The 27,612-nt window shown below is 41.9% G+C and overlaps 1 protein-coding gene across 1 annotated transcript in view; it reads right to left on the bottom strand.

The window, feature by feature from the left end:
- The window catches only part of CACNA1C (calcium voltage-gated channel subunit alpha1 C), a 721,004-nt gene that overhangs the window by 187,528 nt on the left and 505,864 nt on the right, over positions 1–27,612 (bottom strand). The window contains exons 6-8 of the mRNA XM_029953179.1: positions 19,815–19,973; positions 12,496–12,692; positions 1,194–1,297 (exon numbers count right to left, since the gene is read on the bottom strand). Coding sequence (XP_029809039.1) covers positions 1,194–1,297; positions 12,496–12,692; positions 19,815–19,973 — 460 coding nt within the window. The remainder of the gene's footprint in view (positions 1–1,193; positions 1,298–12,495; positions 12,693–19,814; positions 19,974–27,612) is intronic.

The following is a 27,612-nucleotide window of genomic DNA, read 5'->3' as shown; positions in this document are numbered from 1 at the left end:
GGCAAGAAGTGAGGATGGAAGCAGATTCTTTCCTTCATCAAATCCCAAAGACTAAACCTGATGCTCCTACAATGCATTAGGCTACAGCAGGAGACAGAAGTAGCTGTTCCCAGTTTATGTACTTAGTAAAAATAAAATGCAATTGTTCCCAGCATGCCTGTCTTTGTCCCAGCATTAATGTCCCTGGAGACATAGGAAAGGCTATTCAAAGCAACTGACCTGTCTTGAGCAGGGCAGAAATAGATTGTCCCCCGCCCCCATGTAGCAAAGGCAATAGAGTGGGTCACCCATGAGCAGGTCACCAGGAGCATTTAGGTGTTAGGCCTTGGCATGGCTGGCATGGACTTATGAAGAAGAAGGTAGGTTGAAGAAATGCCCAGTGGCGGTCATCCCCAGGGTGGCTTGATGCCTCAACCATATGCTATTTCTACCACTTTTTAACGTCATCATCAGAGGAAAGGCTGATATTAGGCAAACTTTATACTTATAGCCAAGTAGATAAATTTAAAGGAAAGTATATTCCATCTTTTCTAGTCTCAGATAATCTATAGCTTTGAACAGCTAACTCCCCTTTCCATCCAGAAAAGGACATACTAGACATGGACTGCTGAGTCTATGAATTAGAATCAAAGGGAATTTTATTTTTAGTCTGTAGTTGTTTATTTATATTATATTTAAAATGGTTTATTTATTTATTTTTCAACTCTTATTACCCCAGTCCATTCAACACCAAATAAGAGCTACCTGAAATCTTTACTGTTAGCCTGTCCCAAACTGTAATCAGGCAAGTACCTATTTGCAAGGCTGCTGCATGTGTTAACAGCACAGTCTATGAATCTTCCCTGCAATCTCTGCTTGCAAACGCTTTTGACTCAAGGGTCTCACCACACAACCCTCAGGCAGAAGGAGAAGCATCCTGCCTATGTGAATAGCCACTTGAGGGTGGGAGGGTGTTGGATGAGCTTGCAGGAGACAGGTGGGTCTAGATATCTCCTCATGAAGCCCAAACCAACAGATTAATCCTTGTACATTTGATCCTCTGTCCAGCCAGGCCAAGGACATTCACTTCAAGGCTCCTGAGGTGGCCTCTTATCCCAGGTTCATCAGAGCCAGAAAAAAGAATAAAGCCAGGAATAGCAGAAAGAGTAAATAAGATAAATAAAATCAAGACCTTTTTCCTTGGTCCTGCTTACCCGCTAAGAACACCGAGAACCAAGTTAAGTACAAAAAATGACCCTATGATGATTAGTGTAACAAAATAGATCCAGGGCCAGTCCCTTCCTACGGCATCATTGACCTGGAAGAATGGAATGATAGTTAGTGAGGCACACTCAGCAGCCGAGCATGGCCAAGTGCCCATCACCAGCTCCTGGACACTGACCCATACAGTGCCGGGACACAGGGATCCTCTAGGTGCAAATTGGACACCAAATAGCCTGCCCAGCCAATGGGTCAGAATCTGTGGTTGAATAGGGACTTTTTTTCTGGTTTTCCTGGCCTGTTAGGATCCCATCCCTCAGGACCCTGGTGATGGATATAGTGGGACCTGGGACCTTGCTCGGCTGCATTGTAAAGAGTACATAGAAATGGTAAGCTTACCCGCTCAACACACCGAGAACCAGATTTAGAACGAAAAAGGATCCAAAGATGACCAGACTGACAAAATACACCCAGGGTAACTCATAGCCCATAGCGTCCTGCATCTGGAAAGATGAAGAGCAGAATGAGAGCAGGAAAAGAGCAGGAAAGAGAGAGCAGAATGAGTTAAAGTGAGGAGGCAGACAGGAAGGGTGTGGACAGAACCAGACACTAGTGAGGCTGAACCAGGGTCCACGGTTACCACTGTTACCATTGATGTTCAAAATACTTCCCCATGACCCTGTCCTGACCTATAAAGGACCTTTGCAGGCTCTGTCTCAAGAGGAGGCTTTTCTGGCTCTCTCTGTTGTTTTATTTTCTGGAACAGAAAGCTTTTTTCAATGTTTTTGCTTGTCTAAGACAGTGGGCCACCTAAAAAATGATTTCTTCAGTGTAGGATAGTGTTAGCTCAGTTGGGTTTACATGGCATTAAATCTTTCACTGCACCCTGTGGGCACCTAATCTTGGTGTCAGGAGTGCCTTAGCTCTTACTGATGGAGCCAGAGATCCAGAACCTTCAAGGATGTGAGGAAGGAGAGACTGTCTTAAGGGGCTTTCCTGAGCTGGGCCCAGGATTTACAGGCAAAAGTCCAGTGCTTCATGAGCACTATGGGCCATGGCCCAGGAAAGACAGTTGTTTTAGTTACATATCCAGAGAACATTTCTACTCCTGCAACCATATTTCCTAGATGGAAACAACCTATAACCTGGAGACTGTGACCACACCTAACAAGGGACATGGAAACAGTTTGAAAGGCTGCAAACCCTGGAGTAACTGGAGGTAGTGGTGTGCTGGAACTGGTTCCCCAGGCTTTGGAGAGCCACTGTGTCTCTTCCCAGTTCCACATTCAGTGACATCACTATAGTAGCCTGAAGCTGGCCATGGTGGGCAGAAATGTCCAAATGACACAGATCAGACCCCCTCCCCTTTGCTCCGAAGAATCACTGGTTAAACATTTACCAGCATCACTAGCTGGAGGGTAGATGTGAACATGACATGAAGTCACAGAGCAGCATTTTTACCAAACAGGAAATGTATTCTAATTTAGTTTCTCAAATCTACTTCTTTTGATGCTTTCTGGCTAGACCAATCAGGATTTAATCTTATCTTCCTAAAATGAACCCCAACTCTGTCCTTGTGAAATTACCTTACAGGAATCCAAATTCCTAATACATAAGCTTCCTGAATGATTAACATTAGTGGATCTCAGAGTGTGGCCCTCACCTGCTTAGAAATGCACAAACTCTGGCTTCTTCCTGAAACTTGGCAGGTGGACCCAACAAGCCATATTTCAACAAGCCCTGCAGTGAGTCTGATGTATATTAAAGTTTGAGAACCCCTGATTTACACCATTCTCCATAACTCCCAACTTCAAAAATAAGGATACAACAAATACTGTCTCTGCTTTGTTACATGGCAATGTTCCTGAAAGTGTGGTCTGAAGACCACCAGTGTCAGAATCATCTGAAAGAATTGTTATCATCACAGATCCCTGGGCCATTACCTCCAAATCAGTGCACCTCACAAGTGTGAATGTTAATCACCCAGGTGATCTGAAAGCCAGGTGACTCAAACGAGTTACATGTGTGTTGGGATAGTACCACCCTCAGCCCTAGGGCTTCTCAGGCTCCCAGAAACCTTATCCATGTACCTAATCATGCTGGACAAATGCTATGTTCTCTGTGTGCTCTGAATAAAAAAGATTGAGAAGTACTGGGAGATCTACCTAGTTTGAAGTGTTGTATTCCTATTATGTTCTTTTCAAATCTAATACTATGTATCTGGGGTTACTCTATTTTTGTTAGAGGACTCTACCAAAGTAGCCATAGTGAAGAGTACAAAATTGTGTTAAGGGCTTGGGGATCATAGGTTTAAACTGAGTCACTCACTCAGCAAAAGAAGAGTTTCCAACATATGTATCCTTAACCATGTCATAATTCAATTCAGCATGAATTTATTGAGCATTCCCCTTCCCAAATACTCTGCTGCTTTTCACATAGTGCTTATCACTTTCTAACTTTATAATTTATTCATTTATTATGTGTGTGTCTTCCATGTGGAATATAAGCTCCATGAGTACAGGCAGTTCTGGTTTTGTTCACTGGTGCTGAAAACAGTGCCTTGGACATACAGGTACTCAGTTAATATTGAGGGAATCAATGAACTTGATATGTGTCAGGCACTGTGCTATAAATAGGAAGCCCTTGCTAGCATGGGGGATGGATAAATAAAAGGCAACTACAATGGGAGGTGGTAAATGCAGTCATAGGAATAAACAGGCAGGGTTATAGAAGCTCAAGGGGAGGAGTGGCTCTATGAGGCTTGGAGAAGCAAGCCAGGGCCTGGCCGGGCAGGAGTGGGTAAACCTTGCACTATGGGGTCACTGAAGGCAGAAGGAGTACGGGAACAGGAAGGAACCCAGAAGCCATGTGATCCTATGACAGGATGGTGGGTTTCCTAGGAACTTGGCAATTATTAAAAATTGAGCCCATAGTTGAAAAGCCATCCAGGCTCTTTAGTATCCTCTCCAGTGTCTGGATACTAAAATATCCAGCAAAACATCAGCTGTTATAAGAGAAGGGTAGAAAGGTCTGTGTATCAGATTCTGGCCCCGTCACAAGGAGCCTAGGAGCCTCCTTTAAACAGAGAGTAACCAGCAAAGGAAAGGCCAATAGCCACCTTCACTCCCAGGAGGAGAAAAAGAAAATGGAGGAAGGGGCAGGACTGGTAAAATGAAGTTAGGGAGGAGAAAGGCATAGGCACCACAGTGAGCGGGCAACCACAGCCACATAATGATTGTAAGGATGACTATGTGATCCCAGGGTCTGAATGTTGCATTTTATTATGGGAAACTGTGAAATAAGCCATTCCCTATTCTTAGCAGCGGTCTCGTTAGAGTCCACGATGCCTCAACAGTATTTCCTGAGTGCCTACTATGTGTAAGACACTACGTTCTGTGCTAGTGAAAGCGACAGGGTTGAAAACAGCCCTGAGATAGGAGAAGGCATCTGCCAGGAGGTGTTTATGGAGACTGGATCTAAGGCCATGAAGCCTTCAGATGTCCTAGCTTTTCCTCTCTCAGATTAAGTCCTGCCAATGAAAGTCAGAGCCCCTTCCTCTTCCCTAAGTTAGCAAGGGTGGGCAGGTCAGGAAGCTGACAGAAGCTGTGGACCCACCTGTGAAAAGCACCCATGGTGCTTTGATACAACCCATGGTGCATAGATCCCAGGTTTCTGAACAACCAGTTACTCTGCGCTCATCCTAGAAGAGCTTTCCCCAAGAGGTCCTGTTCTGAGTGAGTTCACTTGCTTCAACCAGGATCTCAGACCTCTTCACCTTTCTCAGGACAGTGAGGAACAGGTAGTTCCAGAAGGTAATGGCATGTTTGCTGCAGTTCACACTCAGAGCTGCCTCTGGAGCCCAGGCATATGGTGAGTGGGAGGGAGGGCTGGTTGGCAGTGAACCAGCCTCCTTGTAATTAAATCTCTTCTGACTGGTTTCTCATACCCCTAAATTTGTGAATACTTAACCTCACAGAAAACACAGTTCCCCAGGCCACATATTTCTCACGTGACAACAAACTCATGAACCCGGGAAGCTTCCTTGCTCCTGTTCTTTCCTTTGTGTCACAAGGGGAGTGACTTCCACCATCATTAAGGACCTCGAATAGATGGAGCTATAGACCATGTTGCCCACAAATAGCCCAGAGAAGCCTCATGATAACCTTATGACCCATGGATAACCTCATGACCCATAGATATCTCAAGGATATCCTCATGACCCATACATTTCTCACTGATATCCTATAACCTCAGGAGTCATAGATATCTCATGGATATCCTCATAACAACCTCATCACCAATAGATATCCCATTGATAGCCTCATGACCCATAGATATTTTCATGACCTATATATCCCATAGAGAGCCAGGGCTATATTCAGTAGGCTTGTGATCCACACTTATATTTTGTCCTATGGTCTTGATTTGGTCTCTCCCTCTTTCAAAGGTTTAAGTTGCAGGATAGCAGGTAAAGGGCAGGAAGTAGAAGGACAGGTGGGGAGATTAGCAAGCTTCCAAGGTGTTCCTAAGACCCCATCATTTCCTCGGCAAGCAATGCTCAGAAGCCACCAGCAGGTGATTCTCTGGTCTGTGTGGCTGTGGCCTGAGAGGAAAGCACCCCTTTTGTCTTCTCTTTTACTTTTCTTCTTTATTCTAGGCCACCTACTTTTGGGGGCAGACTGGGTAGAGAGCATACAATGCTGGGTGGCTCTGAAGTAGGGCAATGCCTGGAGTGATGAGATTGATGTCTTAAATCAGCTGGAATGGAGCTATTAAGAAGAGAGAGAATAAATAAAGACGTATTTTTTAAAAATGACCCAGATTGCTGATACCCTTATTTAGAGGTGAAAAAAGATAGGTTTTCTCAAACCATTAAAGCTGTTAAGTTTCTTAGACCTATAACAAAGGAAGCCTTGTGACTTTTGTAAGGAAGGCACACATTTAGGCACCTTGATGTCCATCATAAGCAGTCATTGTGGTCTCCAGGCGCAAGGACTAAGAGGATGACATCAGGCTTTGCTGAAACACATCCCTTATTAAAATAATTCCCAGAATCCATAGATACACCAAAAGTGATACTGAATCAAAAATACAGAAGAACCTTTTGAAAAGAACATCTAATTCCTTGAGGGCAAGTTCAACCTTAGACCTTCAAATCCAACATTTATTTTTTCCCAAAAAGAAAAAAATAGGAGAAACAACACCCCCTGGACCCTAGTTTGTCAAGGCTACTCTCAAGCCTGGATGATTTACATATTCAAGTTGTGGTATTTTCTCCTATCAGGTTCATGGCACAGGCACTGGGGACCTAAAAAGACTAAATAGTTTCAGCAAATGCCAAGGGGGCCATCACTTGTCATCAAAGGCAGGAGGCATAAACTCATAGAAGTCACAGTGTTTCCACAGAATATCATTAGAGGAGAGGATGATGGCTGCTATGAATACCAGTACCCAGAGTGAGGGCTCAAAAAATCTGTGACTACTCTTGGCCTTTGACACCTCGCTTGCTGGACATAGGGTTTCCATCCACAGGTCAATGAGCAGCAAATCAGACAACAGGTTCTACCTGACTCCTTTCCACCCTCTGCACCTACTTATTGTTGTATATGGAAAATCTGTGAATGCCTCAGGGCACAAGTAAAAGTTTGGACTGTGTGGAGAAAGACACCAACAACCTTCTGACATGAAGACAAGCCAACAAAATTAACTCCTCGAGCTATTAAAAAAAATCCCTGAACTCAGATGGGATCATTCATTGACATCCTGGGGAAGGTTATTGGGTGTAAGGAGTGGAGTGGTGGCCCCTGGTATGAATACCTGTGTAGGGGAAGGCTGGCTTGCAGCCAAAGGAAGACATGCTTGTTTGTCCTGGGCAGCCACCAGGTGTGGGGTTGAGTTTGGTGCCTGTGACTGCACCTCTAGGTTGGTGGCTTTTCAGACACATTGGGTGAGAACACTTTGGGGAAGCTGAGCTGTCCTTTTGAGAGAACCTAAAACACAGTTCTCTCCAATCTCCCAAAATGTTATAAAGTTTGCTTTTCCCAGGAGGAGGAGCCTCAAGACCAGTGAAATTCCACTTTCTCCCTGAAGTGTTCTGTGCCAGTGTGGAGCTCTTGCTGCTCTCCTAGACTGTACTGTCCTGTGCTGCTAAGTTATGTTTGTGTGTCCCCTAGCTCTTCAACCAGATCCTAGATTCCTTGAGGGCAGGACATCTCCCCATCTCTCTCCCCAGTCCCTACTCAGTCCTGAGAACATAGTAAATGCTCAATAAATGTCTGTTAAATGGAATTATTGAGTAATAAGGACTCTTCTAATGCCAATGAAAGGAATAAAATAAAACTAAATAATTAAATAAATAATAGCTTTGAGAGATGCTAATTTTCTTTCTTGATATGCTTATAAACCACTAGTTTACTAAATGACATTCTTTATTTAAAGCAGCATGTTCACTAAGTGGGGAACACTTTAACCAAAGCAGATTAAAAATTAAGAACTGCAGGGTCTTAAGTAGGACCTACCACTTTCTCTACTCTGATACCTGTTAAAGAGCCCAGGATGCTGTTTTTAGGTTACTTGAGGATTTTTTCTCAGCTCTTCATTTAGAATGACTATTAGGTCATCAATAGAGCTCAGCTCCATTTCTTCTTTCTTGGTGGCTTCAGAGACTCATTTTCTATATTCTGTAGTGGAAAGAGGTGGCTTTTTGAAGAAAAGATGGAGTAGGGGAAAAATAGGGTAAATCCTGAATCAACCTGCCTGGATGCAAAAATCCTGTCATAAATGATGGATGTTTCAGCAGTACCAAGAGCAGAGATAGGTGGCCATCTTGTGTGTGTGTGTGTGTGTGTGTGTGTGTGTGTGTGTGTGAGAGAGAGAGAGAGAGAGAGAGAGAGAGAGAGAGAGAGAGAGAGAGTTAGTTTAGTAGGAATTATCTTGCCAGCATGTCCAAACATATAAGTGAGATGACAAGACAAAGTGTGGAGCTGACAACTGACTTATGAAAGGTTAAAACATTAGAATTTTGTTCCTAAGCTCTCCTGCTGAGCCCAAACTAACCCAACTACTACAGAAGACACTATTTGTGATTCTAAAAAATCTTTTCATCTTTTCTTTTATGATTTCTCATTAAGTATTCTTTCTAATCGTATTTTAAGCTCACTTTATATTTAAAAAATCAATGAAACAACTGATCCTGGAGAAACCAATTGCAGGGGGGCAATGGGCAGTGTCAGAAAGAAGTGATCCTAGTATGTTGTGGGTAGGCTGGGCTGAGGTGTGAGTCCAGGAAAATCTACTTACTGTGCTGCACAGTATGTAATATTCTTGGGGTCCCTGGATCAGGAGGGTACTGAGTGAGCAGATATCTACAGAATCCTCTTGATGAAGGATTATTCTGGCACCTAGATTCTGAAAGAGCTAGAAATGTGTATTCTTGGGTGATGCCTACTCTAACTGCTGCTTCTCTTTCCCACAAGTCTTATATGTAACCCTCTCCAGATGTTCCAAACCCTGAGTAAGTGGCCATGTTATTCTGTTTCATAAGAGCATGGGGCTATCTCAAGTACAAAGTCAGCAGTGAGCAGACACTTGATTGATATTTATGCTACTTAATTGTGATTTGGCCACAAGGTGAAAGGGATAATGTTCAGGGTTTCAAACTGATCCTAGTTCTTAGATTATGTCTAAGAATCCTGCAAATCATCTTGATTCAACAATCTCTTCTATCTTCAGGAAGGCACATACTCAAACCATGTAAGACAAGTTGTATTGAATTATATGCAAAAGGCAAGTTGTGATTGGTTAGAAAAAACAAACAAAATCTGAATGTAAAAATGGAAACCAATGGTAATGGCATAAAATATTGGATTATTCCCTTTGCCTTGGTGCTTCACAAGAAGGCTGATACTTTTTATTTGATCACCTTTCCCCACTATTTTTAAAGAGGGTGGACATCGTCAGAGTAAATGAAGAGGCTTTAGCTTAACAAGCCATTGCCCCACACCTTAAACTGAGTTTTGGCTTTGTTTTCAAATTCCCAGTATCTCCTACCCCTTACCCTGTCATATGCAGACTTGGTGTAAGAAATGTTTCAACAAATCATTTACCTAGTTGGGGCCTTGACCCAATGTATGGCCAATAGCTTTAACAGCTGAGGAACTATTCAAGTATTACAGTTTGATCTTACTTTTTTAGTCCAGTAACTCTTCAAAATCATAACAATGGGATGAAATAATGGATGTCACAGAAAAAGAGAAATAGATTTGATATTATGCACAGTAGGAAGCAGGTGTCTGCCATTTGCTACTGGTGACCTTCCTGGTTCCTTCCATCTCAAGCTATATCCAGTGATTCTTCTTTAGTACTTTAATGGCCAATTATCTCCCAAGGAATATCTAACTAGGTGTTTGATAGTTCAGAATGAACCTGGCTCTGGGGTTTCCATCCATTGCTGTATTTGAAAATCTTGGCTGCTCCTTCCAATATCCTCTAGACTTGCCCCTTGGATTTGAAGGGAAATGCATTGTTCTGAGTGAAAGACCCCACTTCTCCAATTTCCATGGAAACCATAGCTCCCTAGACTGGTTCAAATCCTGAGGCATCAAAGCAGCACCATGCAGATTGAATAGGCTAGATTTCTAGGTGTTTTCAGACTCCAGGTTAGGCATCAGAATCCCCTGAAAAGCCTTTCCAAAGTGCAGATACTAGGTCCTAACTTTAGAACTTCTCATTCAGTGGCTTGGAGGGAATTAGAAAGCTCCAAGTTTTATACTAAAATACATCAAGACTTGGGAGGTTGTGGGTTTAGAGATACAGGCCCAGTGGCAAGAAGGAGGAATGCCCTAAGTAAGGAGAGAGAGGAAGAAGGAGGAAAGGAAGAAATGGCCATAGAAAGGTCAAAGCAATTAGAGAAATTATATGAAAGCAGGAGCATTGGGCTGGGAAATGCTTCCATCACAAATAACCAAGTATGAGGCTGTTTCAGCTTAAGTTGTGTGTGTGCATGTGCATGCCCATGTGTATATGTGCACACATACACACATGTGCATACACACACAGCATGGTCATTTTGGGAAGGTGCTGGGAAAATCAGACAGACATGTCCCATGCGCCTGGGATTGTTCTTTCACCTCTGACACTTTTTCCGTTCCCAGCCTGAGCTCTATCACATACACCCCAGGGGAGAAAGCACAACACAGCTGCTGAAAATTGGTAGTTGCAGTTGTGTGCTTCTTCTTATTCTCCACTCTGGCTGTCATTATGATAGTGTTTCTTTGGGTCACATCTGGCTGGTGGAGTATCAATGACTTATGGTCGGGGAGAGGGTGGGAGTGATGAAGGAAGATCACAAAAATACATCAGGGACATCAGCAAAGTAAATTATACCTTTTTCCCCAGCCCTACACCCATCCACCCACTGCCACTCTGCCCTCAATTTGCTGCCATGGAAGGCGTTCCTATAGCAACTTAAGGCATGGCTTTGAAGCTCATGTGATGAGGCTCCAAGGCACAGTTCCATATGATCATATGTTCTATGGCCCATAGCAGAAACTGCCCAGGTGCAGAAGAGTGTTTCTGTCCTTGGCTAGACAGAGGAGTCTACCCAAGGTAGAAAAGCCACTTGGGAATCTGATCAGCTTTGCTAAACAAAATAATTCGCCTAAACATATTATGTTCATTTCCTTCTTTTCCTCTTAGAAATTATTCAAAACAATTTTGAATTATTTTTATCAAGCATGGGTCTGAAAAATGTTTTCCAGTATTTCATTTTAATTTGAGGGTGAGATGATTTGACCTTTGTCTTCTTTTCAAAGTAGCACAACATAGAACTCTACCATGGCACAGACTCCAGTTGTACAACCACTATTCAGTTTAGATTTACTATTTCTCTAGACTGAACTTTTCAGTCTGAACTGGATGTTATTTATGTCTGAATCCTGTACCTAGGAGCATCCCAGACATGCAAGGAATGGTCAGTAAATATTTGCTAGGTACAAGGCTCTCGAGCAAGTTTCTAGTAAGCATTTGCAGAGAAGTATGCATTTCATGGCAACACTGGTTTTCAGCCTGTTGACTAGAACATAAAAACTGGGAAGAGGGTCTTTGATTCAAGAGGACATGGTGCTTATGAAAAAATTAGAAGATACAATGCCCTGTATCACATCTCTGTGTTGTTACAAAACTCTTCTGATTTTAGGAAGAAGTCAACACCTCTCTTGGCATTAGTTACTTTCTATTTGGCAGCTCTGTTCAGCAGGAAGGCATTCACTTCCATCTCCTTCTTCCCTGCTTTAGTGTGTAGACACTACTCCCTAAGCAGTCTCTTAGACTGTTTTCAGCATGGCCAAATAAATTTGACTATTTGCAAAACTCTGGGTGAGATGGTATTTTCAAGACTGGCAACAAGCAATTTTCACCCAAATGCTGGAAAACAACACTGGATTCTGGCAAGTCATTCCTCATGCTCAAGTAGGAGATACTATAAAGAATTATATTTTCTGGAGCTTTTACAAATAATGGACTTGACTCTGCCAAAATGGAGACAGCTCAAATATGGTGTGTATATTTGCCTGTCCCATAGGCAAAAATCTGGCATTTTAACAGCTTGAAGGTTGGCAAAGTAGTGTTGGCTGCTGGATAATAAAAGGGGCATCTTGAAAGTAAAAGAAGATTTACTGTCAGCTGGTTGACACTTAGGAAGTGGTATTTCTAAATATGCATCACATAACCAGCAGAGTATTTTGTTAGCAGTGAAAATGATGGCAATGTATTTGTCTGATGGACTATTCTAACATAAGGTATGATTACCACAAGAAATAAATATAATAGCATGCCATAATGCTACACAATTCAATAAAAAATGGTTTCTTGTTAGAAGACTAGGCCTGACTTTTCTCTTTAGCCCTTAAAATTAATAATTGTGCTCTCTAGCTCTCTTTTGGGGATGGATGCAAGACAAGGATAAGAACAGAAGGAACTCTACAATGAGTAGGAGAGTTGAAAAGAGTCCTTGTGTCAGGTTTGGCCACCTGATTCACAGAGCATCAGCTGCATGCCAGTGTTTCTCGCTACAGTGAGAAGTGACATTTCTCTTAGGCTGGTAAACAGACAGAGAGACTCATTAGGGTGCAAATTTCATGCTTTGTTTCTCAGGAAAGACCTGGAAGAAATCAAATACATTCATCAACTATTCCAATAAGGTGTGTATGTGACATGGGGGCAATGGAAAAGGGAAATGTCAAAGAAAGGCTTGCAGCCTTCTGGATTCCTTGCCTCCACCCATCTCAATCTACGTACCCAGTATAGCACATCTGTCCAGCCCTCCATCGTGATGCACTGGAACACTGTCAACATGGCGAAGGCAAAATTGTCAAAGTTGGTGATGCCGTGCTTGGGCCCATCCCAGCCAGGCTTGCACACAGTGCCATTCTGGCACTGCCGCCCATGGCCGGTCTCCAGAGCACAAGGGGAAGGATCATCTTCTGCTGGAACATCTTGAATGACCAGGGGAAAAGAGAAGGAAGCAGAGGGGATGGAGAGAGATGGGCAGAGAAAGGAGAGAGAAGTCAGAGAGAAAAGTGATAGGATAAGGTTGATGGGATAGGCAAAACAACCACAATAATGCAGAACAAGTTTTCATTAGTTTCCCCCTAGACATATTGAACAACATAAGGAACTAGGTATTCATTTAGGCTGCCATTGATTTAGCAGGTCAGTACTTTCAACTAATTGTAAGACTGCATTTTAACCTCGGCAATTGATTTCAAAGACAGTGAGGCTATTATCACACTTTCTGTTGAAACATGTTGATATAGTCAAATGGCCAATTAAAAAATAATGATGATGCAATTGTTCCAGGTGGAAAATATCCTGGAAAATAATATTTTTCTTTTTTCTTCCTTTCTCCCTTTCTTTCTTTCTTTCTTTCTTTCTTTCTTTCTTTCTTTCTTTCTTTCTTTCTTTCTTTCTTTCTTTCTTCTCTTTTTCTTTCTTTCTCTCCCTCCCTCCCTCCCTCCCTTCCTTCCTTCCTTCCTTCCTTCCTTTTTCTTCCTTCCTTCCTCTTCCTTCCTCCCTCTCTCTCTTTCTTTCTTTCTTTCTTTCTTTCTTTCTTTCTTTCTTTCTTTCTTTCATGATAAAGTCTCTATGGATACTTCCATTGGAATACCAGAGTTTAGGGCAAGGGCCATATAGATTGGAAGACTCACATAATTGGCCAACAAATCCTATTCAATAACATTTTTTCCATTACATGTTACATGATGCATTACCATGCATGCAAATCATTTTACAGTGGAAGCCTTATGTTGATAAAGGATAAAAAATAAATTCTGATCATAGGAGGAAAGTATCATCCATAGTAGTCTTTATTATAACGCTTGATTCCAAACACTACTGACTCTCTTTTATGCATGTAGAACCTTGCAGCACTGCTTTTTGCTCTCTAGCATTAATACCTTTCAGAAGAGATGAATCATTTTCTGACCTCTAATCACGACAAAGCGGCAGTGGGTAATAGAGAGAATACTCAGTATGGACAGAGCTTTTTCAGAAAACCATATAACATACCTACTGTGGATATAGACAGGGCTTGGGCTAATTCCACATGCCAGGAAGAGCTACAGGAAATTAATAGTTAAGATGTGTCTTATATTTTTGATGTGGAGATCATTGGTAAATTGAAATAAGACTTGACTGATCTAAGAATTCCCATTACGGTAAAATACTGAGAGTCTTGGCCTCAGCTGTGGAAGTTTGGAATTCACAGAAGTTTGTGAAATTAAAGACACTGTCTTCTGCTTATATAAGGTAACAGTAATGAACAGAATAGACTCTAGTCCTAACAAGCAAATGATTGCCTTTAATGACAGTGAAAATATGCCCCAGGATAGAGAATTTATTTGTAGTTCTTCATTTAGAGGTAACGGGTCACCCCAGGTCTTACCTTGTTTCACATTCATCAAAACAATTACAAGTGTCAGGTACCTCTGTATTAAAGAATATTGGTTGGTTGGCTCTGTCTCAATTTGTGGCTTCAAATTTGAAACTGTTCATTTCCAAGAAAAATATAGGAAGAGGAATATTAATTCTAACTAAGAGACAGTTCTTACGAAAATGGAGTTGAGCAGTATGGTTGAAAATATATGCTGGAGTGTGTCTTCTTGGCTTTTTTTCTTTTTTCTCTCTTAACAGCTTTATTGAAATACAATTTACATGTCTTACAATTCATCAATGTAAATGTACAGCTCAGTTATTTTTAGTAAATTTATATAGTTTTACAGCCATCACCACAATCCATTTTAAAACATGTCCATCATCCTCCCAAATTCCCGTGTGCCTATTTGCAGTCAATCCCTGCTCCTATCTTCAGCCCCTAGCAACCTGATCTACTTTCTGTCTCTATAGTTTTGCCTCCCTAGAAATTTCATATAAATAGAATCATATAATATGTGTTTTTTTGTGTGTCTATCTTAATTCTTAGCATAATATTTTTGTGTTCTGTGTTGTTGCACATATCAGTACAGTATACTCTTTTTTATTGCCAAGGAGTGCATTTCATTATACATCTATCCATTCACCAGCTGATGGACATTTGGATTGTTTCCAGGTTTGGGCTAATGTGAATAGAGCTGCTTCCTGACTTATTCTTGGCTTGGTGCTTCAGGTTGCATGTGAGTCTTTGTGTGATGGCCAGGTGTAAAGGTCTGCATTATTGGTCACTGGACTGGTTGAGGGAAAGACAGTGTCTACACCATTTCCTGACTCTAGGGCCTGGCTCCCGGGAGGGCTCCCTTCATGTAACTGGACTCCAGTTAATCTTCTATGACTTTTGAATTTTTGAAATCTTTGGAGATTAGGATGTGAGTTTAAACAACGGGAGGCTATCAAAGGAGGGATACTAAAAAGTGAACTCCAAACCTAAAGAATACATGAAGTAGGCAAGAAATACCAAAAAAATTGAGAGGCTGGAAAACCAAGAACAAAACAGATCATATGTGCTGTCGGGCTCTCGCCCATTCTGGTGATGGCATTCTAGCGTGATGTGTTCTGTCACTACGATAAAAGTGTTGGGATGACATAGGAGATGGGAGAAAAAGCGAAGGTGAGAGAACAGAGGGATAACTTGCATTTGTTTTTCTCTCGTTTTACTTTCTAATGAATAAAGATGTCGTTAATCTTTGTATTGTGACTGCTCATCTGACAGCCTTTCCTGCATTCTCTATTCCTGAAACAGACAAAAATAAGAAAAAAAGTGAAGGTTGCCAATGTGAGTTCTGAGTGTCTTCGAGGAAGAAAAACATATTTTGGGGTTTTAAAAATATATATATGTTGAAAGGAAAATGGCATCGGGGAAGTGATCTCATTAATAAAAAAGAAGGGGATGAGATTCAGAGAGATTATCTAAAGGCTTAAGCGCCACTCTGCTATTTTAAATCTATCTTGAACAACAATAAAAAAAGATTTGAGAACAATTAAGAAGCAATGATGATCTGGTAAAAATAGGTATCTATAAAAAGCACTAAAGGGAACACTTGAAAAATGTGAACACACAAAAATCAGCAGGTCCTTGCAACATGCACTTAAGGGTGGGGGGAAATTGGTTTGAATGTGAAAATGTGTTGGTGTTCTGCAGAGTCATGAAGTCCCAGGGAGGAAAGGAGGAACATGAAGTAGGAAACAGAAACAAATATGTGGGCCCTATGTTTTAAAACAGAAGTGAAGAGAAGTAGAGTCATTCTGGAAAGTCCAATTTAAGTTTGTGGTAAAACAATGGAGGCAAAGATTAAGAGAGATTTTAGAAAGGCAGCTAATACCAACAAGAACATGAAATCCTGGGAGAGGGCCAGTTAGGAGTTCCAAGGAGAAATTACCAAAGACAAAATCAATTACTTTTTTAGGACCCAACTTTAAGAAGTGAATACAATGGAAGTGATTTCATTTCTCGGTTTGAGCCAACCAATTCTCTGCCAGTCTCAGGGGTAATTAGTGTGCTTGGGAGAGCTATTCAGAGTAGCCTGGCTCAGAGTACCATCAAACAGATGGGACAACCAGAAACAAAAGGTGCCGGCATATGGTGATGTATCTGTTGAGGAACTAGGAAGGCGCCTTGTAGATGCCTCTGGGATTGGAGAAAAATTGCCTCTTCAGAGACCACATCTACAGGGAACTAGAAGGGCAGTCTAGAGGTTGATTAATGGTTCCCCGGCCAGCTCCAGACCTTTCTTTATAGAAAACATGGCTTAAAATCCAATGTGTCCTAAAATCTACAAGCACATAAAATTCATAATCTGAGAATAATCTTAAAATGCAAAAAAGAAGAATTTGATCTAAATTCTATTAAAAATTATGACAGGGGCTCATAAGGACTTTTGTGTAATCCTAATTTGCAGAAAATTATGGTAATTCAATCCAAAGTCTGAAATTTAAAAAAACCCCACCCATTCCAAAGGTGGTACCAAATTCTCCAAAACACATGAAGATTGGCTTCAAAGACTACAGACGCTTCAAAGACTCTGGCTGCATGGAGTATGTCCAGATTCCCATACATTTTTTTCCCTTCTCATTTGTTTTAGTCACTATGTAGGTGGAAGGGGCCCTGAGGACTGTGGCATCATGTTCTTATGGGAGCAAGGAAGTGTCCCTGGATTGTCATCAGATGGCAGATTTAGGAAGAAGGAGCTACAATGAGCTCCGAATTGCAGTGTTGATTAAAAAGACTTATGCAGCCTTGTGTCCTTAGCCCCTCTTCCCAGCAGGGAGCCTGGCTCCACACAGAGTGAGGTCACATTCCTGATAGAGCTGGCATGGCTCCTTTCTCTGGGACACTTCTCTGACACCCTGGCTCTCCAGGCTGATGGTCATTTTCATTATGGGAGCTAACTTCCCTTCTGACTTGTGGAAAAAAGGGAAAGTCCACCACTAAATAATGTGATGCATCTTCTGGTAGGAAGCAGGTGAGCAAGTAACATCTTAAGTATTTTTCCTGGTCCCTTTTTTTAAAAATCAAGGATAGACAACAGTATGGGTCTAAATTGGCCACTCCAATTGGTGAGGCCAGTTCTAGTCTTTATCCTAAAAGTGGGGAGGTCACTATAAGTTTTAGCAGGCCGTTGGTGGCTGTTTCACCAGACTGTGCAGCTGTGGCTGCAGAGGGGAGCATCCCATCCTGTATACCTTTTGTTTATCATGCCCACCATTTTCTTGCCTGTTGAGGCCACTGAAGGTCTGACAATGATGCCTAGTGGCTTCCAATTGTCCAGGTTGCTTATTAGCATAGGCCCTTAGAGGATCTTGCCACCAGTGAAAAACATACTTTTGCTGTTTTCCCAGCAGAATGATAGAAACCATGGGCAGTTTCTATGGGTAAGTGGTACACAGACTTTTGGTTGCAGGGTAGGGTTGCTAACTTTAGCTCTGTGGCAGAGTTTCATCATTTCACTGTCCTCCACTTGGTATGCTGTTGGTGAGAGCCACACCATAACACATAACCCACTCTTGGGGTCTTTGACACTCAATTGCCCTGTGACTGCCTGAGGACTTTGGGTCTAGAGAGTCATCAATCATTTCAATATAGCTGCATAAACTTTAGACATAATACAGTAGCTCTTAAGCAGGACTTAGAATGAGCTGTAACAAAGCTATGCAATTAACATAAATGGCCAGCTCAGGGCTGGCTACAGACTGAAGTGAACAAAAAGAAGGATGTGAATTCAAGGGGAAAATACTATTCATTGCATTATTTGCCATTCCTTTAAGCAAAGCTGAATTTTAGCTAAAGGCAAGATCTGTTCTAATATTAAAGAGCTTCTGTTGTTTCTAATATGATAGTTTATGTTGTACAATTAAGACCCAAATAATTAGGAAGTTCTCTCTAGAGTGAAAAAATGGTCTCTTAAACAGACTCTTCTTCATCAAAAAAGTAAAAATAATTGTGTAACCCTGTGATTATAGGTTTATAGTTTTCTTGTTTGTTTTAGGACTATAATTATGCAGGAGTGACCTAAAAACTACAAATACCCAGTCAATGCACCCAGTTCAAACAAGATCATCCAGATCAGGTACTCTATTTTGGTTTCTGAATGTGAATAACCCATTTCACTCCTTGTTGTGCAGATCTGTCTCTTTGCCATCCCAAGGCAAGAGGGGTCACATTTAATCTAATGCCTGGCTGATTGAGAATGAGAAGCAGTACAGATGGAAAGAAATGAGGTATCTTTTATTATTTTTTATTTTATTAATTTAAAAATTTTTTTAATGTTATTCATTTTTTGAGAGAGTGAGAGAGAGAGAGAGAGAGAGAGAGAGACAGACTGTGAATGGGGGAGGGGCAGAGAGAGAGAGGGAGACCCAAAATTCAAAGCAGGTTTCAGGCTCTGAGCTGTCAGCACAGAGCCCAACACGGGGTTCGAACTCATGAACCATGAGATCATAACCTGAGCCAAAGTTGGACGCCCAAACAACTGAGCCGCCCAGGTCCCCCATGAGGTATCTTTTAAAGCTTCAGACAGATGCTCCCTTATCCATCAAGATGTCAAAAACTAGAATGAAAGATCTTGTTATTGGAATGAAAAATCACACAAACTTAAAATTGCTAACCCCTCTGGGGAAATTTTTTTTCAAAAAGTTTTTATGTTAAACTGCTTTATATATCTGTTTAAAATTTTGTCAGTTTATGTTTAAACCTGTTTTTTTAAGGTGCAGCTGAGATTTTAAAACCTAAGACAGCAGTGTGTATCATGTCCCACAAACCAAAACTTTAGTCATATTCAGAGAAGTGCTAAACGGCCAGCATTTCTTGTTAACTATATTGATTTGTGGAAGAAACACAGAGAATTCTGAAAAAGTTCCCTGAAACAGGGAGCTGGGAGGTTCTGCCTATAAATAGAGAAGCACAAAACACTAAGCACAGAAGAAGCAAGATGAGCCCCAGATAGTGGAAAGAACCCAGGGTTGTGATGGAGGTGTCTACGGGCTGCAGGCAAAGCCGCTAGGGCTTTGGATGACAAGTGACACTGAAGGACCAATGGAGAAGAGATATACACCATCACTAGGTCAGTTCAATTCTTTTTTTTTTTTTAATGTTTGTTTATTTTTGAGAGAGAGAGTGAGAGACAGAGTGCAAGCAGGGGAGGGACAGAGAGAGAGGGAGATGCAGAACCTGAAGCAGGCTCCCGGGTCCAAGCTGTCAGCACAGAGCCCAACGTGGGGCTCAAACCCGTCAACTGCAAGATCAGGACCTAAGCTGAAGTTGGACACTCAACTGACTGAGCCACCCAAGTGCCTCGGGTCAGTTCTGATTCTTAAATTAAAATACTCAAGGTTGGCTAGGTTATGTTTCTTAAATCACACAGCTCATTTAAACTGTTTAGCAGTGCTGGACAGGAGCTTGCATTAGCTGTCTTAACAGAGATCTATCTTAGTAAAAAGAAAAATTACCAAGAGAAAAACAATACCAATCTCTGCCTCTTACTTAACCATGGAATGAAAAGATGAGTCCTTGAATGGAGGAGGCCTGGCCGAGCACCGCTGGTTATATGGTTGCCGCTCACCCAGCTACAAGGAAAGTAGCAATGACACATGAAGCCTCTTGAGAGCTGGCCTCTCAGCTTCTTCCTTACCTGCTATGCCCTCCTGGTTGTAGCAGGTCTTGTGCATCTTCCCCATGAAGAGCTCCAGGCCAATGATAGCATAGATGATGATGACAAACAGCACTAACAGGGCAATATGCAGCAGGGGGACCATAGCCTTGATAATGGAATTCAGAACCACTTGGAGACCTACAATGACAAAATTAGACAGCAACAGTAAGAACATTATCCTCCACTTACTGAACCAAGTGCTATCCTGGATGCCATACTGACATAATCTTAGGTAATCTTTTTAGCAATTCTACCAGTGATGTATCACAAGCCTTATTTTTTAGATGAGGAAACTGAGGCTTAAGGTCACATAGTCAGTGAGTGACAGAACAAGGATTCATATCTAGGTTGGCTTGACTCCAAATCTTTCTTGGAGGCACATCCAAATGAAAGGACTGGCAGATGCTGTACTTCTAAGGGGAAGAACATGTTGTTTCATCCAGAACTATCTAATTTTCTAATATCCTGTCTTAGAGGAAACCTAGCACCTTTTTGTCTTAGACCACCATCTCAGTACAGTGAGAAGAATTAACTTTGACTAGACACAGCCCTACAAGGACTTGCTTATCTCTCAAGGTGGGATTACTAGATCCTGTGGCTGACCCATGTGCCAGAATACACAAATCGGCCTGGTTGTCAGGCATCTGGGAGGGGGGGGGGGCTTCCTTTGTGGAAACTGATTCGTACCCCCAGATTACAAGTAGGTGGTTGTACCTAAGCCCCTCTCTGGATTATGTGAGTGGACCTCTCTTCCTACATATCTCTGGCCAGGTCACTTTCCCTCTCATATCTGGAGAACACTAGAGCCCCCCATTGAAAAACCCCAATGAAAGGAATTCATGTTGAATGGGTATGTAATTTCCATTTGGGAAGATAAGAAAGTTCTAGAGATGGATGGTGTTGGTGGTTGCACAATGGGAATATACTTAGTGTTACTGAAGCATACACTTAAAATGGTTATAACGGCCAAGTTTGATATGTATACATTACCACAATAAAAACTGAAAGTACTCAGATCCTGTCAGGAAAAAAAAGTAAATGAAAAATCTTGTGTAGCATATCAGTCTTGGCAGGGCATCACAAAAGTCTGTAGGCTTGTACTGTCATCTTACGGGAAGAAGGACACCCAAACTTATGAGCTCAACCATAAATGACACCAAGAATGCTCCTCGTTCAAGAGATGTTGCAAGTTTTCATTTACAAATGGTGGAGAGACAGTTGCAGCCAGTCACCCCCAGATTACACCCAGTCCTAAGAAAGCTTTCTGTCAACAGTAAGTACACCAAGTCTTCATGTTCTACGACAGAAGTGCGGGAAAGGGCAGGTTCTCCTTCCTTACACGTAGACCAGGTGTGCAGAAAATCTTGTGCCGCCTCTGACACACACATGATAGGATACCCACCTGTGCATTACACTGCACAGGGCACTTTTAGTGTCTCCGTCTGCCTGACCCCCCAATCATGGACATCCTTCCACTGCTCTGTGTACTGGAAGTTTCATCTTTGTATTTGGCCACAGCCCTCCCTCCGCACTGGGTAAACAAAGTCTGGGTCACCCTCTCCCCAGACCCCAAGGCAGCCACTGGTGTTTTGGTATTTTGTGGAGTGATTTTCACAAGGCTAATTAGAGGAGTTCTCCTCAGTTATTAAACCAAGATGGGGAGAGGGAAAAAAATAAAAGGAGAGAAAAGCTGGAATAATTTTACCTGTGAATTAATGAGAGTGCTTTGCAGCCTCCCATTAGAACAAGATGTTTTCAGATCCAAATGATTTCATTAATTAGCAAGTTGTACACACATTAGTGTTAAAGTATGCGAAGCCATGGAGGAAGTTGAAAACTGAACTGAATGCAAGTTTCAGAGGTGTCTGCTGGGGTGGGGTGTGCTCCAAGTGCTGCTCACTGAAGGGGAGGGAGATCTCCAGACCCAGCCCACCCAAGCCATCAACTAGCTTTGCTGTCTGGCCTTTAGTGCCACAGCCTTGGGTGTCAAAAAAGTGGTGGGAGACACAGAATGGGAATCTGTCCTCTGTGCCACAGCCAAGGTGCTGCTCTTAGGATAAAGACCAGAGTCCTTCTTGTGCCCTTCAAGGCACTGTGGGTTCTGCCCGCTCCCATCCCCTGCTCCTCACTCTCCGCCCTCCTGGTCAAACAGCTTTTCTTTTAGCCTCAAATATGCCATACAGGTAGACCTCAGAGATGAGAGTTCGGTTCCAGACCACTGCAATGAAATAGATATTGTAATAAAGCGAGTCAAATGAAGTTTTTGGTTTCCCAGTGCATGTAAAAGTTATGTTTATACTACATTATAGTCTATTAAGCATATATTAATATTATGCCTAAAAATCCAATGTGCATACCTTAATTAAAAAATACTTTATTGCTAAAAAATGCTCACTATCATCTGAGTTTTCAGTGAGTCATAATCACCAGAATACAGATCACTATAACACATCTAATAACAGTAAAAAGGTTTGAAATATTGTGAGAACTACCCAAATGTGACAAAGAGACACAGAGTGAGCAAGTGCTGCTGAGGAAAATGGCTTGACAGACTTGCTTGACACAGGGTTGCCATAAGCCTTCAATTTGTCAATAATGCAACATCTGTAAAGCACAGAACAGTAAAGCACAATAAAATGAGGTATGCCAGCACTTTCTCTACCGCTGGGCTGTGAAGCATGCTTCTCTCTGGCCTGGGGTCTTCTGTACAGTCCCCTCCTACTTATCCTTCTGCTCTGGCCCAAGCATCTCTCTTCCTGGAGATCCTTCCCCAAGCTCCCAGACAGAAGTTCCTTCTCTTATATATCTCCTTGGAACCTTCCCTTCCTTTGGAGCATTAGTCTCAGTTCAGAATTCTATGTTCATTAAGTGTTTTTTTAAAGCATTTTTACCTGTGTTTCACACTGGGCTGAGTTTTGTGAAGGTGGGGGCTGCCTGCTCTTTTTGCTGTTGTAACTCTGTTGCCTAGCTCGGTGTTGAGCACATGGCAGGTACTCAGTAAGTATTTACTGAAGGAGGACAAATCTAAGTAAATGCTCTTGCTCTTATGGTGCTTTGATGGACTTTGCTGCAATGGAGTGTGCCGTACAGGTAGGGATGTGAATGGACAGCTGAGTTCCAGGGGCCTGCAAACTCAGGCAGAGACTACTGAATAGGCTACAAAGAGGCCAAAAATGAAGTTCTAGTAGCCTCTGGGCTTCCTTTCAGCCATCAGGGATGCCTGTTCCCCTGTCCCTATCTCAGTCAGAGGCCAAACCTCCCACCTGAGCACCCAGGCCAGGAAACCAATTGCTGAGGCTCTTCCCTCTAACTGGTTACTGAGTCACACAAGTTTGATTTTGAAGTATATTTAGACAATCACAAATTATTTTTACTATATATATAGTATGTGAAAATCATGTATTATAGAGAAGATCAGAGAAAAAATAGAAAATCATTGAGAAAACTAGAAAATAGTTATCACAGATAAATTAGAAAACACGGGAAGCAAAAAGAAGAAGGAAATGAGGCGGAAATAGGTGGAATCCTTATTTCACCACCCAGAGAGAGCCACTGTTAGCCTTTGGTATATATTTTGGACACTTTGACTCATGACTTGTTTTCCTCTTTTCCATCCTCTTAGTGTTCTTCATTCAGTTAACATCTCCTTATGTTCAGTTTTGCCCAATCTTCATGCTGTAGTTAGAATGCTCATGTTCAAGCCCAGACTGTAATGTGATGCTTCTCTGATGAAAAGTCCTCTGATGATTCCCTATTGGGTAACACTCACCTGCAGACTTTCATAGTTTGATCACATCCGATTCCAGTTTATGCCTTACTTTCCAGGAATACACTGCACTGTCTGAAGTTCTCTGGCTTCATGCCTCCTTACTTCAGCACATGCTGTTCCACATGCCTAGAATCTCATTCCCTGGAACCTCGTCTTGTCTTCTCATCTTTGTATCTCAGCACATAGTAGTGATTCAATGCATACAGTACTAAATTGCATCTGTGAGCACAGGCTACTTTAGAAAACATAAACCACAATGATGAAGGGATTAGAAACCATGTCACTCAATAATCATTAGAATAAACTGGAGATGTATTGTCAGAAAAAGATAAGACTCATGGAATGAGAAAAGCACAGGCAGGGAGGGTGATATCAATGATTTTCATATGATTTAAATTGCTATTTTTAGAAAGAGGAGTTAGATGAATTTGATGTAACCACAGGAGTGGAACTATGACTATATAGAAAGTTTCCAGAAAAGATTTAGATTGATTCAAAAGAAATGAGAACTATCAAAGTGCTGGACCTATCTGAAGATGGAGTGGGATATTTTTTGTTTGTTTTGTTTTGTTTTTTAGAGAGAGAGTGAGAGAACAGGGAAGAGGGGCAGAGGAGGAGAGAGAGAGAGAGAGAGAGAGAGAGAGAGAGAGAGAGAGAGAGAGAGAGAGAGATATACTCTTAAGCAGACTCTTAAGAGACCAATGTGGGACTCGATACCATGACCCTGGGATCATGACCTGAGCCAAAATCAAGAGTTGGATGCTTAACTAACTGAGCCACCCAGGAACCCCTGGAGTGGGATGTTTTAAGAGGTAGTAGGCTCTTCATTTGCAGGCATGTGCAAGCATTGACTGAACAAGTTCTTGGAGGAGGTGCCTTGTGGGAATTCTCTGGTGAAGAATTGCCCTGGCACACCAAAGCTCCTTATGCCCTCATTAACCTGTTCTGAAGACATCTCTGTGGGTCAGGTGCATCTCTCAACACTCTATTTGGATTATTCTATTTCTTCCTGGCAACAACCCATGAAATAGGTACTATTATTGACTGTATTTTACAGAGAAGAAAAGTGAGTCCAAGAGAGGTTAAATGACCTGACCATAGTTACACGTGTGGTGAGTGCTGGTATGGGGTACAGGGCCAGGTAGCCTGGCTCCTGAGCCTGTGGGCTTTGCTTCTGTGCTAACTTCCTCCCCATAGCACTTAGACTGTGGTTTTCAGCCTCCAAAATCTATGTCTATAAAGCAGTAACACATGCTTGCAATATCTGTGGGAAAGGTGAGGAAACCTAGTCCCTACTTCCAGGAGAGCCCAGAGGTTTCTAAGGCCAGTCCAGGAAAGACTTATAGTTTCTGCCTGCTTTCTTCACAGCCAGCCTGGGACAGCAGAGTGCAGGCTGGTGTGTGAAAGCATGGGGACAGAATTCCTTCTCTCCAGTCCATCTACAGAATTAGACTCTCAAAGTATGGATGCTTAATATCTTCTTTTTCAAATTGGCTCACAACCGTCCCAGAAACAGCTCCTTCAGCTCAAGTTCTAATTTGGAAAATATATCAACATTTCTCTACCCAAGTGTTCTACTCAGATAAGCCATGCTTATGGCTGATAAGCAATTGCTAGGCCCTTCTTCAGGGCTGGCTGCTCATGCTGGTGAAAGCAAATGGACTCTAGGTAAGCCTGGCGATCACATCAACTGTTAGAAAATGTCCTGTGAGCACAAGATCAGTAAAGGCCTAAAAATATGATGAGTCTGTTTTCCTAGCCTCAAATCAGGATATGAGATCTGACAAATACACTTTTATTTGTGGGGACAATAGGAGAGAATGTTTGATATACAAACTATACCAGAAAATTTGGAACATACAGTTCCACACAGAGATTATCCAGTGTCTGATAATTTGCAGTTCATGTCAGATGACCTCCTTTTAGTAGAAGGAAAATCTCCCAAGATGCCTGGCTGCCAGACCTCCCAGTGAGATGGGGCTTTGGGAAGTGGCACCATTCAATGCCAAGTTTAGGAAAAGGACAGAGATAGAGCTTAGTTGGCATGTATGTCTTTTCCTCTCCTCCCTCACCTTACATTGCTATTAAGCCCTAGACAAATGCCTGCATACCTACCTGAAAATTCCAGGGTTGAAAAGGCTTACAGGATCTGGGGTATATAAATTGTACTGTTTTTCCTTAAAAGATTAAGAGGAAACTTCAGTTATGGAAAACAAAATCTGGTATCTTTTCTGAAGACAGTGTTGAGATTAGCTTGAAAATGCCCAGGCTGACTGAAGTTGGTGCTTCCACACCCATTACAGATGGTCCACCATCATGGACACCCAGCTGAGGTCACATCACACTCTTTTATTTTATAAAAGAGCATCTCACTAAGCCCTGCTTTGGTGATGGGTTGTTCTTTTCAGGGCCCCAGGGGTCACATCAGGAAGGAGTTTGAAAATGACTTTGTGAGCAAGAGCCTGAAGAAGGAAAATGAAAACTTACTGAGGCTGAAAGGTAATGTGCATAAGGGATGTCTGATCAAGTACTAGACCTACAGACTCTGTTCTTTTCATGTAAACTCTATTCCCATACTCCTTCTTTTGAACTTAACTTTTAAGTTGTTCTGGTATAAAATTGGAAGAAAGGGAAAAATAACTGAAGATCCCCAAATTGGAGATCTTTGTGAATATTAGCTTGATTTCAGTATTCAGGTTCCACATTGATTTACAGCTTTTTTTGTTGGTGTCTAGGAATGTACACTTCATGTTCCAACTTTTCAGAATCCAAAGTTCCTGCCAAGCATTCAGAAAACAATAAAAATGATCAAGAAACCCTGATCATAAAATTGATAAGGAAATGATGCTGAGAATCACTGAACTAGGAGAAGAGAGGTTTCGGTTTAGTGTGGTGGTAGTAGGTCCAAGCTTCTCATAGACAGACTCAAAGTTTGTCAGAACAGGAAGAGGACTTAGGGATCATCTAATTCAATACATTAATTTTCACTAATTCTGGGGCGCCTGGGTGGCTCAGTCGGTTAAGCGTCTGGCTTCGGCTCAGGTCATGATCTCACAGTTTGTGGGTTCAAGCCCCGCGTCGGGCTCTGTGCTGACAGCTAGCTCAGAGCCTGGAGCCTGCTTCAGATTCTGTGTCTCCCTCTCTCTCTGACCCTCCTTGCTCATGATGTCTGTCTCTGTCTCTCGAAAATAATTTAAAAAAATTTTATAATTTTCACTCATTCAAAGGATATTTATTAAGCTATGTTCTTTTTTAAAGCCTTTATTTAAATTCCAGCTAGTTAACATACAGTGTTATATTAGTTTCATGTGTACAATGTACTGATTCAATACCTCCATACGACACGGGGTGCTCATCATGACAAGTGCTCTCTTTAGTCCTCATCATCTATTTCACCCATCCTCTATTCACCTCCCCTCTCCCCTTTGATAACCATCAGTTGTTTTCTATAGATAAGAGTCTGTTTCTTGGTTTGTCTCTTTCTCTCTCTCTTTCTATGGGTCACCTGATGTGCTAGGGCTGGGGATAGAGTGGTAGATAAGAGGTCTGCAGGCATTGCCCTCACAGAGTTTGTAATGGAAGCCAAACATTAATTAAACAATCATACAATCAATAAACAATTACAAACTTCTTAAGAGCTTTAAGGGAAGAGAATAAGATATTACAAAGATCATCCTTTAGCATAGAGGGTAGAGGAAGGCTTCTCCAAGAAGAAGAGAAGCTGGCCAGGTGAGTGGGCAGTAGACAGGTCCAGGCAGAGGGGTCTAAGTTCCAGGAAAGGAAGGTTGCCAGGACAGCTGAGGAAAGACCTGTGGCTCTCCTATCTGTCAGCCTTGTGCTTTTCCCTTGGCTTTGTTCTCTGCCTCTTAAAAGACATTATTGGAAGGAGATTTGGGAAACCAGTTTACTGCTTCTATTTGAAGCAGAAATCACTTTCACTTTCAGAGAAAATAATTCAGGAAGCACATGAGAACGGCTCTCCTGACAACTTCCTCATTTGTAAAATGG

This window comes from Suricata suricatta, chromosome 10 (genome assembly GCF_006229205.1).
Source record: "Suricata suricatta isolate VVHF042 chromosome 10, meerkat_22Aug2017_6uvM2_HiC, whole genome shotgun sequence".
Lineage (NCBI taxonomy): Eukaryota > Metazoa > Chordata > Mammalia > Carnivora > Herpestidae > Suricata > Suricata suricatta.
The sequence above is the reverse complement of the archived record's forward strand: the minus strand, read 5'-3'. Positions and strand labels throughout refer to the sequence as shown.